Source organism: Cydia fagiglandana, chromosome 26 (genome assembly GCF_963556715.1).
Source record: "Cydia fagiglandana chromosome 26, ilCydFagi1.1, whole genome shotgun sequence".
In the NCBI taxonomy this organism is placed as follows: Eukaryota; Metazoa; Arthropoda; class Insecta; order Lepidoptera; family Tortricidae; genus Cydia; species Cydia fagiglandana.
In genome coordinates, this window is record NC_085957.1 from 7,977,282 (window position 1) to 7,991,046 (window position 13,765).

General features: G+C 35.3%; 2 protein-coding genes across 2 annotated transcripts in view; one reads left to right on the top strand and one right to left on the bottom strand.

Annotated features, from left to right (window-relative positions):
* LOC134677383 (uncharacterized) overlaps positions 1–13,765 on the top strand; it is an 82,078-nt gene that overhangs the window by 17,664 nt on the left and 50,649 nt on the right. The gene's annotated exons all lie outside the window — the stretch shown is intronic.
* The window catches only part of LOC134677479 (uncharacterized), a 48,923-nt gene that overhangs the window by 15,375 nt on the left and 19,783 nt on the right, over positions 1–13,765 (bottom strand). The window contains exons 9-11 of the mRNA XM_063535961.1: positions 13,051–13,155; positions 12,013–12,123; positions 11,391–11,497 (exon numbers count right to left, since the gene is read on the bottom strand). Of these exons, the coding sequence (XP_063392031.1) occupies positions 11,391–11,497; positions 12,013–12,123; positions 13,051–13,155 (323 nt within the window). The remainder of the gene's footprint in view (positions 1–11,390; positions 11,498–12,012; positions 12,124–13,050; positions 13,156–13,765) is intronic.

Below are 13,765 nucleotides of genomic sequence, written 5' to 3' on the forward strand. Positions count from 1 at the left end.
GGATGGTGAAATAATAATTGCATCTTTTCTGACTATAGCTACGCCACTTGTGACGGTACGGTATTACCGTTCCGTACAAATCTATATACATATAATATTAATATGGTTTTATCTATATAATGAATTATGCATTGCAGGAGTTCATGATATATTGATTTATTACAGGAACACTTACTATTCATCAAATCATCAAATTAATACTATTTTGAAATTAAATAACACAAAACATGTCGATGCTCGGTCGCGCAGTCAAATTGCACCATATTAACCGCAGACCAATCATAAGCCAGGAAGCTTAGAGCATGATTTGTGGCCATATAAGGTAATAAAAGTGCGAGCGCAGGACGCATGGCCATATAAGGAAATAAAAGCGCGATAGGGAGTTAAAGTACTTTCACTAAATTAGGGTGAGTAAATTACGACAGCCCTAAAAGCTAACAACCGTGGGGAATATTATTGATATCTATAGACATACATGACGATAAAGGAAAAATACTTAGAACAAAATATAATATAATCAAGAGATAGTTAAAAATCAATAGAAGTCAACATATTTTTATACAAAAGTTGCACCATAGTTTGCTAGTCGGTTTGTAGCAATGAGGAACGCGGCGTGAGTTTGTTCTGCGCAGGCGCGAGCCACATAGGTTGACAAAAAGCAGTAGCGCGGGGGCCTCGGGGCATTCGTTGTCTGACTTTCGTAAGAGTACGTTCGAAGTTTGTCTGTGGACGGAGTGATTTACTAGAAGAAGTTATAAAAAGGAGTTTGAAATAGGCAGCGTCAGATAATAGAAGATCTAGGACATCTAAACCCAAGCTAAGTACAGTGCCTTTATCATTTGAGTGCGTAATTACTTGAAGCTTTTTCTCAGTGCCGATTTTGTGTTAGCTAGTTGTTCGAATTACGTACGCGTGGATAACTAACAAATAATAATCCTAGTTTACCGCTTAAAACACAATAACACAGTAAAAACATAATACCTACCTTTAATGTTCTCTGAAGTCAGTGTCGCTATAGTTTGTTTTAATTTACGAAGATTTCTCACTAACAAATCCGCGCGCGCTTCCGTTCGTGGCAAGGAGACAAGATGGCGGCATTGTGAGATGATCGCGCGAGTGTGTACGTGGCGATAGATATTTTATTTAGCTTTATTTATCAAATAATACGTGCGTCAGAGTTTTATTAATTATAAAGTACAAACACGATATTTTCCTAGTGTATTTCAATAACAGAAAGTAATTTGGAAGGATCTTTAGTGAATGTGTCGTGCCATCGAGTTTTACCGTAATTTAGTAATGGAAATAAATTGGTTCGATCTTTATTGAAAGGGATGGTATTCTGTACCAACGCTTGCGTATTTATGAGAATAGTGTTTACTTGTTAAAATACCTATCAGTGATATATTTTTATATGAAGATTACGATGTGAGAGTAAATGAAGTATAAAGATCCCTACATAGAAAAAGGGAACGTTCATGTTTCATGCCGCAATGCGACGCAAGTACCTACCTACATATTATGAATAGATGTTGAACTAAATTAGTTTGATACTTACTGAACCTAATTATATTGAAAATTGATGTTTTGGTGGAAGAAAAAGAAATACTTAATGTGGGGGAGGATATGTTTACAAGCCATTATTTTTATGAAGTTATAATGATTTTATTGAATTAGTAGTGCGATATTGGTAATTATGGCTCAAAGGTGGAAATAATTACAACTTATATTATTTATCTGTTCTCGATTTAATAGAGATTGATATACTACCTATTGAATGTATTTACATGAAAAGAAATATTATTATCGACATTCCTAAAGAATTATTAACATTTTGAAGTATTTGATTCCTATTGATGGCATGAAGTAGATACGATCTATACTATATATTTATTGGTTATTGACAAATTGTTCAGGTGAACATTTTTATGGTTAATTTTGCACTAACTGATCGCAACGTAAAGTTAGGAGTCGTACTGTATACTTGGAACGCAGTCGATTCACGCAACTTGAACCTAATGAATTGTATTCCTGACTAAGGTCATGATTATAAATTAGGCCAAGGCCTATCACATTTATTATATTATATTTAAAGGTTAAATTATCTATGGACCTGCCATTAATTATAGCTTACAGATTTTGGGATGGGTTTAGGGATTCAGTATTCTTAGCTTAGTGTGAAAAGAAGTAGGTAGAGTGGCTGATGGAATACTTGACGTTTCTTTTCCTCAGATACCACTTAGGGTTTGTGAAACGTATCTAGCCTTTCGCTGAGTCTTAAACTCCTAGGAATAGGGAGGTAGGGGAAGGAAGCCCAATCGACGGGATCTCCCACAGGGATTGGTTTAGGATGACTCCAAACCCCATCAAGCATTGAGGTGGCATCTAGAATAGCATTCAGATGTTGTTAGGTTATAAATATTAAGTTTCCCTTAAGAAGTGACTTAAAGGGCTTATCCCAGGAAAAATGCTCCTCAATGTTATCCGGAGTCCAATAGGAGTAGGGGATTTTTACCAAAACAATATTTTTATTTATTTATATATTCTACTATTCACTCCACTGAATATAGATGGACTGTGAGGACTTCAGCGAGGCAGAACTTCTCATTGCTACTCACTAGTATCCAGAAACGTCATTATCAATTGAAAGCAGTATTACAATACTTTAATTCTAAAATAAATTATCATTGTGTTTGTTATCTTACCTTTATTAAAATATGTTGTTTAGTACAATGTATTTCTCATTTACCTACTTTTATTAGTAACCTCCCTTATTATACTACTGTTTGATTTCTATGGGTTAATATCATTTTATTATTGTCCTTTTCATTTAGCTAGGTTAGTTTACAGGTTTGTAACTCTTCTCTTTGTAAAAGAACCAGGGGTTATTACGTACAGCTACGAGGTCCTACCATTTCCTAGACGATCACATCACTTTTATGGCCAAAAGTTTTAAATGCAAGATAGAGACAAATTATATTCTTAGGTAAAGTAGGTTTTCTTTGAGGGTTGCCTTAGATATATGGGATAGGAGGGTTTGAGTGTAGTATATTATAGGGAGCGTCATTCTTGACCGTCACAATTTGGTGCCGTGACCAGGATAAATTTAGATTCACCAGGATAAAACTAGCTTCACCATGTATTTAATTGTTTCTGTCTTGCTAGTGGCACGCGAGTGCCACAATTTGTTGCCGTGTTATGGATGCAAGGAGTTGAGAGTTACATGTTTATTATGTTAAATTATAATCTTTAATTTTCAGTTTATCGTAATTACTTGTTGTGTGTATAAATGTGGGTCAAAACTTTACTGAAAGGGGGGGCACGTGAAAGAGCGGCGAATTTGACGAATGAAGTTGCAATATATAAACGGGATTTATTTGTGTTGTTTTTACTCTTATTGTTCTATGTTATTTACTTTTGTTATATTTAATTATGTTTTTCTTTAATTTGTTTCTTCTTTTAAAGCGTAGGAAAGATAGAAGCCTATCAGGCATGATTCAAGGCAAACTGTGAGTAATGTCAAGAAGTGAAACTAGCATTACAATTGTTTCGAAGAGTATAAGAGATGATTGGATTGGTAAGACTAGATGAAGAAAGAGTTGTATAGTATTTTTTTAATATCATAAAAAGGTATGTGCGCATGTTAGAAATAATTTCAATTTGATTTGTAACTTTGTGTGTTAATTTGTTTTTCTACAGGGTTAATATTGCTATATTAAAGTAAATTAGATTCATTTCGTGGTTTATATTGCTGCATAATCGACGTGTTTCAAATTTCAACTAACGGTAAATTATTTGATAGAAAAGTTTCTGTATTTTTTTCGGTACATTTCATGTACAAAAACAAAATGTATATAAAACATAGGATTCCATATCTAGAAGTTTTACCTTTAACTTTCAAGTGCATATATAGTTTTGATTTAGTTTACTTATCAGTAACTTCATTAGTTTGTTCATACTTTTATGTTGTATTTAGGGATTGCAATCCAGCAGTGTTTTCAATCCAGCTGGATTTTTGCTGGATCGGTATCAATCCAGCTGGATCCAGCGCGGATCCAGCAGTTTACCGATTTTCCAAAAAAAAACACACGGTGCAATTTTTTTTCATTAAAATGAAATAAACCAAACAAAGGGAGGATAATAGGGCGTAATTTAAACTTAAAACTCTTTTCTTAAGGTCATTTCTTGCGAAGGTTTATTTCTTTTGAGAACTCTGAAAGTGATAGCTCGTAATTTATTTGTAACTGTTGCTGGTGCTGCATGGTGTAAAATTGACGCAGTGAATCTTCTGTAAATAACCTTTTATTGAAGCCTGTGGTTGAACGGTTACATGTTACATATCATTAGAATCTTTGAGCATAGCAGACACTTAGCACTCCAGCTCTCATATATTTTTTAAAAGTAGGTAATCCCATAGTTTTTTATCACCATCCTCGTCCATTTTAACGTTTATATTAAATGTTTTTTTGTATACATACACAAAACTTAAATCTTAAACGAAAGTTCACATGCGGTTAAATAATATAGAAATACTAACGATAGGAGCTAGAAAGTCGTGGAGTAACTGACTGCAAAAAAAACCTGGGAGCGATAGCTTGCACTCCGTAGTCCATAACGGCCAAGCAGATGGCATCGCATTCTCACGCCGATAAGGACCCGACAAAATATTATATTAGACAAAACAAAAAAAAAAACTAATATAGGTAATACACACATTAAAAAATGTTGGCTAACGGCGTATTGCATAACAATACGGGTAATGTCAATAACACAAAGTGTAGATGGCGCGTAACAGTAAACTATAAGAAAACATATATATACGGACGAGTATAGCTATAAGCAAATTTACCTACACTAGTAGATTTGGGATGGGCTAAGCGCTGGAACGCTTAAACCAACGGTTTTATATGTTCTTGTAAAGTTAAGTGTGGAGTTTTTTGATGTTTTTTTATTGCGGATCCGCGGCGCTGGATCCAGCGCTGCCTGCTGGATCCAGCAGACCGAAAAATGCGCTGGATCCAGCTGGATTGCTGGATGCTGGATCCAGCAATTGCAATCCCTAGTTGTATTGCTTTCGTTTGCTCATATAATCGTAATTTGTTGAAATAGGAAAATATAGTTTTGTCAAATTTCAACTCAATCTTACTGTCAGCAAGGAGTAGTAGCAGTAAGTACATATAATAGTGGACCAGTAGAATCTTAACAAAATACGTCGATATTCGTATTATAACAAAATTAAAAGTTGCATTCTTCATAGATGTTTATTTGGTACTTAAACCACAATCGAATTTAAACTCTCGTGACATATTAATATTGAACTAAAATAAAATAATAATTATTTTAATTCAAATTAGTTTCTGATACTTAAAGTATAGTTCTAATCAAGTTTGAAATTACAATAGTTGTATGTATGTAGGTATGTTTGTATGTATGAAATAAACTGCACAGGCTTTAGGAATTACAGAATTTCATCAAAATCTTGGAATAACATTAAACATAACTAAAGGATAGAGAAAGTAGAGTATTTCTGTTTATTAACCCTCTCAGTTTAGCGAATGATTTGAAAATCGTAGTTCATATTTAAGCCAAATATTCGACGGCTGTAGTTAAGTCTAATTAGCAGGGGGGCATGTATGCAAGTGTTTATAGATATTGGTAATAAATTAGTTTTTTTTTCAAAGTTCAGTTGTAATGTAGGTGTACGTATGTATGTTGTTATCATATATTCTTTTAACTTAACTTACAGATTTGTATGCCAAAAATAAGTTTAACTAAGCGTTCCAAGAAGTTTCACTTTACGAATCAACAGGTTTCAATAGTTTTTACTGATGTCAATGTTACAATACTTGCAATGCTAGTGAAGTACTTAAGTTGGAAAAATAAAGAATAACATTCAAAAGATCTACATTTTATAGATATTCATATGACTAGGGTATACTTATCAGTATTGCTGGGTAGATTTACAATTACTGTTTATAAAATAAAACATAATACTGTCAATCCAAGTCTAATTTATAATGAACAGGTTTTGGTGAAACAGAAGAGCTACCTCTACAATAAAATATGTACGGGAAGGAACTATTAAGCAAGTTCAACTTATTACAAGAGGAATCGAAGAGAGAGACAGAGAGAGAGAGCGGTTTGTAGTCAAGTTAAGGGAATTAGTGGCCGGTTGACTGTAAGTAGAACATCAGATTCTTATCGTAGTTAGAATATTAAATTTAAGTGGCATAATGCGTAATGATTTTCATTAGAGTAGTTTTAGTTAAGGCAATTTGGCGTAAATTTTAAAAATATTTGGCGTAATTTATTTAGCGTAAATTTAAAAACATATTTGGCGTAATTTATTTAGCGTAAATTTAAAAACATATTTGGCGTAATTTATTTAGCGTAAAATTTCAAAGCATATAAGGCGTAATCTACAATAGTTGGAGTAGCGTGGGTTGGTTGTTGGTGGTTGTGGGTTGCTCATGCATGTATGGGGCTAGGGCTTTCTGTTAAACGGCAAGTCTTGGTTTCGTATGTGTAGGGTTTGATTCATGGCTGTCGGGGATCAATTCTTGCGATTGCTCTGACCTTATGAATATTCAGCGTAATTATTTATCAGCATGTTACATTCAATTAGTTTTGCACTAAGCGTAAATATTAGAGTCAAGCGTAAATTACGAATTATTATAGCGTAGTATAACATCATGTCAATGTTTTCGATAACATAGCAAAGCGTATTTCGTATAAAAATATAACTTAAAATGGGACAATTTGTTATTCACCGTCAGTGTTCAAATATGATTTGCAATTTTGTATGAAACTGTATGGAAAAGCGAGTGAGGAATGATGAAAGATGATTGTATGAAAAAAGATATAGTATGTTTATGAATCAGTTGATGAATGTTATGTGTTGATAAAAGGAGATGAATGAATGAGTGGAAGTATGTTTGTGTATGATTGAGTTTCTTAAAAGTTGCTTATCTTGGAATATTGACAACAGTTATTGTTATTTGCATACGGGGCAATGGGGAACAATAATGTGTTATCAAAAGAATATAGGTGTTAGGTTAAAGTCATACCTTTTATAGGTAAATTCTTTTTGATAACACAACACTCAACAAGAAGCTATCACTAATCGACGGTTACACCTCTATGAACGCGTGGGATTGCAGAAGTAGTGTTTTGATATAGTTTGCCTAAGCCTGTCTGGGGGGATCGGGAGCGCGTGTCTGCATACAAGCGCGTGAAAAAAAAAACTATGCGTTTGTTGTATGTCCGATGCAGTCCTATCTATTGAGAGTACAGTGTGCATCTGATTGAGAGTCTTGGTTTATGCTAATTAACGATAGAGAATTATTGCATAACGTATTTGAAAGTTGGCATATTACAATGTAGGGCGCTTTAGCCAATATAAACTGTACGTTTATATTTGTTGAGTTAATGAATTTAAACATCATTTTGTAAATTAGAGTCTTATAAAATACAATAATAACTTGAAACATAATAAAACAAAAGTTATTATTGTTGTAGTAGCGTAGCTGAGTCTGTCCAGGTGTACCTTACTGTCCGTATATAGTACTTGCCACGCCGTTCGAACCCGTTCGATATCTTTAGGGGTGTCTTCTATACTCTTAATTGTGTCGGGCCGCTTCCCGGTTACCTTTTTGGTTTGTGAGGTTGTTAGCTTTGGTTAAATATGTGAAGCCACATGTTTGATTACTTCTATCGACCGACTTCTCTGATGTGAACTTCAGATGGTGCATGGAGAGTTTGGTTGGGTTCTACACGAGTATAAAAAAAAGGAATCGAGTAGAAAGCATCTGAGCTATAACGTAAAATAAGAGTTCAAAATACTGCTAGCATTCTTGCTTGGAAATAGAGTACTACATTCGCCAAGAAAGGAAGGAACCGGTTGTTCTGTATGGGTTGTGGACTGGGATTATGACCACTGGGAAAAAGTGTTGGAGGTTACCGCAAAGGTCTTTCCATTCGATATGAGGAGGTTTTCGTTGGTTCTGGACGTTCGGGCAATGTGAGCGGTGGAATCGCCTGCCGGGCAATGTGGCTACAGATTCCGGATGAAGCGCGAAGACTTTGCTACTTAGGGCTCATTTGCCTCACAACCAAGTGTCTCAATGAGGGTGGAAATTCTGTCTGAAAACAATTGGACTCATGGGTCATAATTCTGTGGGTTTATAATTCATGCTGGATAATTTGTTTCCTTTCTAGTAATGGTCATTTTACACACCACATTTACATCAAAGGGTTAAAATAACAATACCTGGTTTTGAATATGAACATTTGAGCTCCGAGCCAGGTTTACTAAACCTTTACTCTATGCTCAAATGGGGGGGCAATTGTGACGGTACGGTATTACCGTTCCGTACAAATCTATATACATATAATATTAATATGGTTTTATCTATATAATGAATTATGCATTGCAGGAGTTCATGATATATTGATTTATTACAGGAACACTTACTATTCATCAAATCATCAAATTAATACTATTTTGAAATTAAATAACACAAAACATGTCGATGCTCGGTCGCGCAGTCAAATTGCACCATATTAACCGCAGACCAATCATAAGCCAGGAAGCTTAGAGCATGATTTGTGGCCATATAAGGTAATAAAAGTGCGAGCGCAGGACGCATGGCCATATAAGGAAATAAAAGCGCGATAGGGAGTTAAAGTACTTTCACTAAATTAGGGTGAGTAAATTACGACAGCCCTAAAAGCTAACAACCGTGGGGAATATTATTGATATCTATAGACATACATGACGATAAAGGAAAAATACTTAGAACAAAATATAATATAATCAAGAGATAGTTAAAAATCAATAGAAGTCAACATATTTTTATACAAAAGTTGCACCATAGTTTGCTAGTCGGTTTGTAGCAATGAGGAACGCGGCGTGAGTTTGTTCTGCGCAGGCGCGAGCCACATAGGTTGACAAAAAGCAGTAGCGCGGGGGCCTCGGGGCATTCGTTGTCTGACTTTCGTAAGAGTACGTTCGAAGTTTGTCTGTGGACGGAGTGATTTACTAGAAGAAGTTATAAAAAGGAGTTTGAAATAGGCAGCGTCAGATAATAGAAGATCTAGGACATCTAAACCCAAGCTAAGTACAGTGCCTTTATCATTTGAGTGCGTAATTACTTGAAGCTTTTTCTCAGTGCCGATTTTGTGTTAGCTAGTTGTTCGAATTACGTACGCGTGGATAACTAACAAATAATAATCCTAGTTTACCGCTTAAAACACAATAACACAGTAAAAACATAATACCTACCTTTAATGTTCTCTGAAGTCAGTGTCGCTATAGTTTGTTTTAATTTACGAAGATTTCTCACTAACAAATCCGCGCGCGCTTCCGTTCGTGGCAAGGAGACAAGATGGCGGCATTGTGAGATGATCGCGCGAGTGTGTACGTGGCGATAGATATTTTATTTAGCTTTATTTATCAAATAATACGTGCGTCAGAGTTTTATTAATTATAAAGTACAAACACGATATTTTCCTAGTGTATTTCAATAACAGAAAGTAATTTGGAAGGATCTTTAGTGAATGTGTCGTGCCATCGAGTTTTACCGTAATTTAGTAATGGAAATAAATTGGTTCGATCTTTATTGAAAGGGATGGTATTCTGTACCAACGCTTGCGTATTTATGAGAATAGTGTTTACTTGTTAAAATACCTATCAGTGATATATTTTTATATGAAGATTACGATGTGAGAGTAAATGAAGTATAAAGATCCCTACATAGAAAAAGGGAACGTTCATGTTTCATGCCGCAATGCGACGCAAGTACCTACCTACATATTATGAATAGATGTTGAACTAAATTAGTTTGATACTTACTGAACCTAATTATATTGAAAATTGATGTTTTGGTGGAAGAAAAAGAAATACTTAATGTGGGGGAGGATATGTTTACAAGCCATTATTTTTATGAAGTTATAATGATTTTATTGAATTAGTAGTGCGATATTGGTAATTATGGCTCAAAGGTGGAAATAATTACAACTTATATTATTTATCTGTTCTCGATTTAATAGAGATTGATATACTACCTATTGAATGTATTTACATGAAAAGAAATATTATTATCGACATTCCTAAAGAATTATTAACATTTTGAAGTATTTGATTCCTATTGATGGCATGAAGTAGATACGATCTATACTATATATTTATTGGTTATTGACAAATTGTTCAGGTGAACATTTTTATGGTTAATTTTGCACTAACTGATCGCAACGTAAAGTTAGGAGTCGTACTGTATACTTGGAACGCAGTCGATTCACGCAACTTGAACCTAATGAATTGTATTCCTGACTAAGGTCATGATTATAAATTAGGCCAAGGCCTATCACATTTATTATATTATATTTAAAGGTTAAATTATCTATGGACCTGCCATTAATTATAGCTTACAGATTTTGGGATGGGTTTAGGGATTCAGTATTCTTAGCTTAGTGTGAAAAGAAGTAGGTAGAGTGGCTGATGGAATACTTGACGTTTCTTTTCCTCAGATACCACTTAGGGTTTGTGAAACGTATCTAGCCTTTCGCTGAGTCTTAAACTCCTAGGAATAGGGAGGTAGGGGAAGGAAGCCCAATCGACGGGATCTCCCACAGGGATTGGTTTAGGATGACTCCAAACCCCATCAAGCATTGAGGTGGCATCTAGAATAGCATTCAGATGTTGTTAGGTTATAAATATTAAGTTTCCCTTAAGAAGTGACTTAAAGGGCTTATCCCAGGAAAAATGCTCCTCAATGTTATCCGGAGTCCAATAGGAGTAGGGGATTTTTACCAAAACAATATTTTTATTTATTTATATATTCTACTATTCACTCCACTGAATATAGATGGACTGTGAGGACTTCAGCGAGGCAGAACTTCTCATTGCTACTCACTAGTATCCAGAAACGTCATTATCAATTGAAAGCAGTATTACAATACTTTAATTCTAAAATAAATTATCATTGTGTTTGTTATCTTACCTTTATTAAAATATGTTGTTTAGTACAATGTATTTCTCATTTACCTACTTTTATTAGTAACCTCCCTTATTATACTACTGTTTGATTTCTATGGGTTAATATCATTTTATTATTGTCCTTTTCATTTAGCTAGGTTAGTTTACAGGTTTGTAACTCTTCTCTTTGTAAAAGAACCAGGGGTTATTACGTACAGCTACGAGGTCCTACCATTTCCTAGACGATCACATCACTTTTATGGCCAAAAGTTTTAAATGCAAGATAGAGACAAATTATATTCTTAGGTAAAGTAGGTTTTCTTTGAGGGTTGCCTTAGATATATGGGATAGGAGGGTTTGAGTGTAGTATATTATAGGGAGCGTCATTCTTGACCGTCACACACTGGATTTAACTTACAATTAGTACTGGTTTTATTTATCAGATATCTGACGACGCCCTGCGGCCACTTGCGTTGCTTGTAAAACTCCTCATTCTCTTTTGATAAGGTCACGGTCTTGGGGGTCCTGAAACGGACATTAAAACCTTAAACTATTAGCACAGACAGAATAAATAATAATAGTACAACTAAATAATGTACTACCGTACAGAAAGGAAACTTCCTACAAAACCGAAGTTTGACAGTCGATTCAGGGTCGAATCACGTCATCATTTCTAACTTCCGGCTATGTTTGACAGCGATTCAGGGTCGAATCATGTCATCATTTCTAACTTCCGGCTATTTAGGGTTGTCAAAATTCAAGTAATTATCTAATCTGTGGTCGTGCACGCATAGTCGTCATGTTGTGTCAACCCTTATAATTGCTCGGAGCAATGCTAAGCCGAACGGAACCGAAAAAGCCGGAACGCTCTAGTTTCCTTATCCCTGGTTAAGTACAGTCAGCCAAGAAAGTGGTTTACCACTTTTCGACTCTAATCAATCAGATGATAGAGTCGAAAAGTGGTAAACCACTTTCTTGCCTGACTGTACCTATTAACATATTAATCATGTTATTGCAAATGACTGTGCAGTTAAGCTTACCTTTTGACAGGTCTCCGTTTCTTTACAAAAGACTCCACGTCAGAGGGTGCTTCGTCACTTGGCTGTTTTAAGCCCCTGGTCTCTTTTAATGGCTTTTTCTGTTTATGATTTCTTGGGAGTAAAAAATATTATTACAAGCCAGATACATTACAGATGTACTTAGTGCATAATTATAATTCTCACGGAAACGTAGGTACGAACGTGTATTGCTATTTTAGTCATAACATACACTAAATCTATGTTTCAGTCAGTCTCGGCAAAGATTATTAGATAAATAGAATAGAGTGTTCTCTTCATAGTCAGTTTTTAACCTCACTTAAAAAATATTATCGTCGCCGGTACCTTTAGTTACTTACTAAGAAACTAGATGGCGTTACTGATCAGGATGAAGCTAGGCATTCTTTGGTCTCGGTACAAAGTGTACTGAGGTCGACTGAAGTACCCTCAGAAATACGAACGTTCCCGAGAAAATACGATGGAAAACAATTATGCACTACGTCTGTACCATCTAGCCAACTTTGTCAGAAATAAAAGGCCAGTAATTCACATTTTCTATGGAACTATCGACTACGACTTCGCGCCTAATTTTTTTTTAATTTGTGCTTTTTTCTACTAACAGAAATGGCTTGACAGACTTTATATAATAATAATCGCACTATAATAGTCTGACGAAAATCTCGTAGCTAAACCAAGAAAAGTCTGAAGCGACTTTGATAGCCCACGCAGTGCAAGTGATTTACACGTCATAATTTCATAGAAGTTTGACGTCTAAAATAACACTTGCACTGAGTGTGCTAGGGGCTATTCATAAATTACGTCAATTCAAATTAGGGGGGGGGGGGGGTCTGGACATCGGATGATGGTAGCATGACGCAGGAGGAAACGGGGTCATTCGAAGCATGATTTTTGGATGATTTGGGGGGGTCAAAAATCGTCATAAATCGATGACGTAATTTATGGACAGCCCCCTATGAAAATCGCTGCAGACTTTTCTTGGACGGACTCTAGTGCTTTAGTGGACCCATTTTAATTTCTCACCCTTCATCGCTCTTTTCTTCACTTCCCTCGTTATCATCGGAATATTCTTCAAATGACTCCTCAGAATCTTTCTTCATCGGTTGTTCTCGGTGTTTCATACGTTCTCTACCGACACAATCGCATTTTAAGCTCAAATTTTAGTTCGTATACTCTGTATCTTTAGGTGTTTAAATAAAAGTAAACACAATCTACCCTCAAATGGCTCCTTAAGCCAGTTGAGGGTAGATGAAAACATTGAAAACATTGCATGATCGAATAATGTAGGTTAAAGTGAGGTCGTTCAGTGACAGATCCAGGCGATTTTGTATTTGGTTAATTAATAAATGTTATAACTTCCCGAAAATGTACAAATTGTTTACTTTCTTTAAATAAGTACCTAAAAATACAGACTATAATATTCTGATTAATAAAATTAATTTATTCATAAAATCAAAGAAATAAACATAGGTATACATAATAAAACTTACTATTTAAGTAAAAAAACTACGGATATAAAATTTGGCCCAGATCCCCGTAAACGGGCAAGGTGCCCAGAAGGCTGGCCGTATTTCCTCGCTCTTTGGCGATACTAATACGCTGGGCTTGGCTGGGCGAAATAGTGGGCAGCCCTCTGGTCACCTGGTCCCGTAGCCAACGTGCCAATCGCTTACGCTTCGTAGCGATCGAAACGCAACTGTCACTGTCGCACTAATATGGAAGAGTGATAGAGAGACAC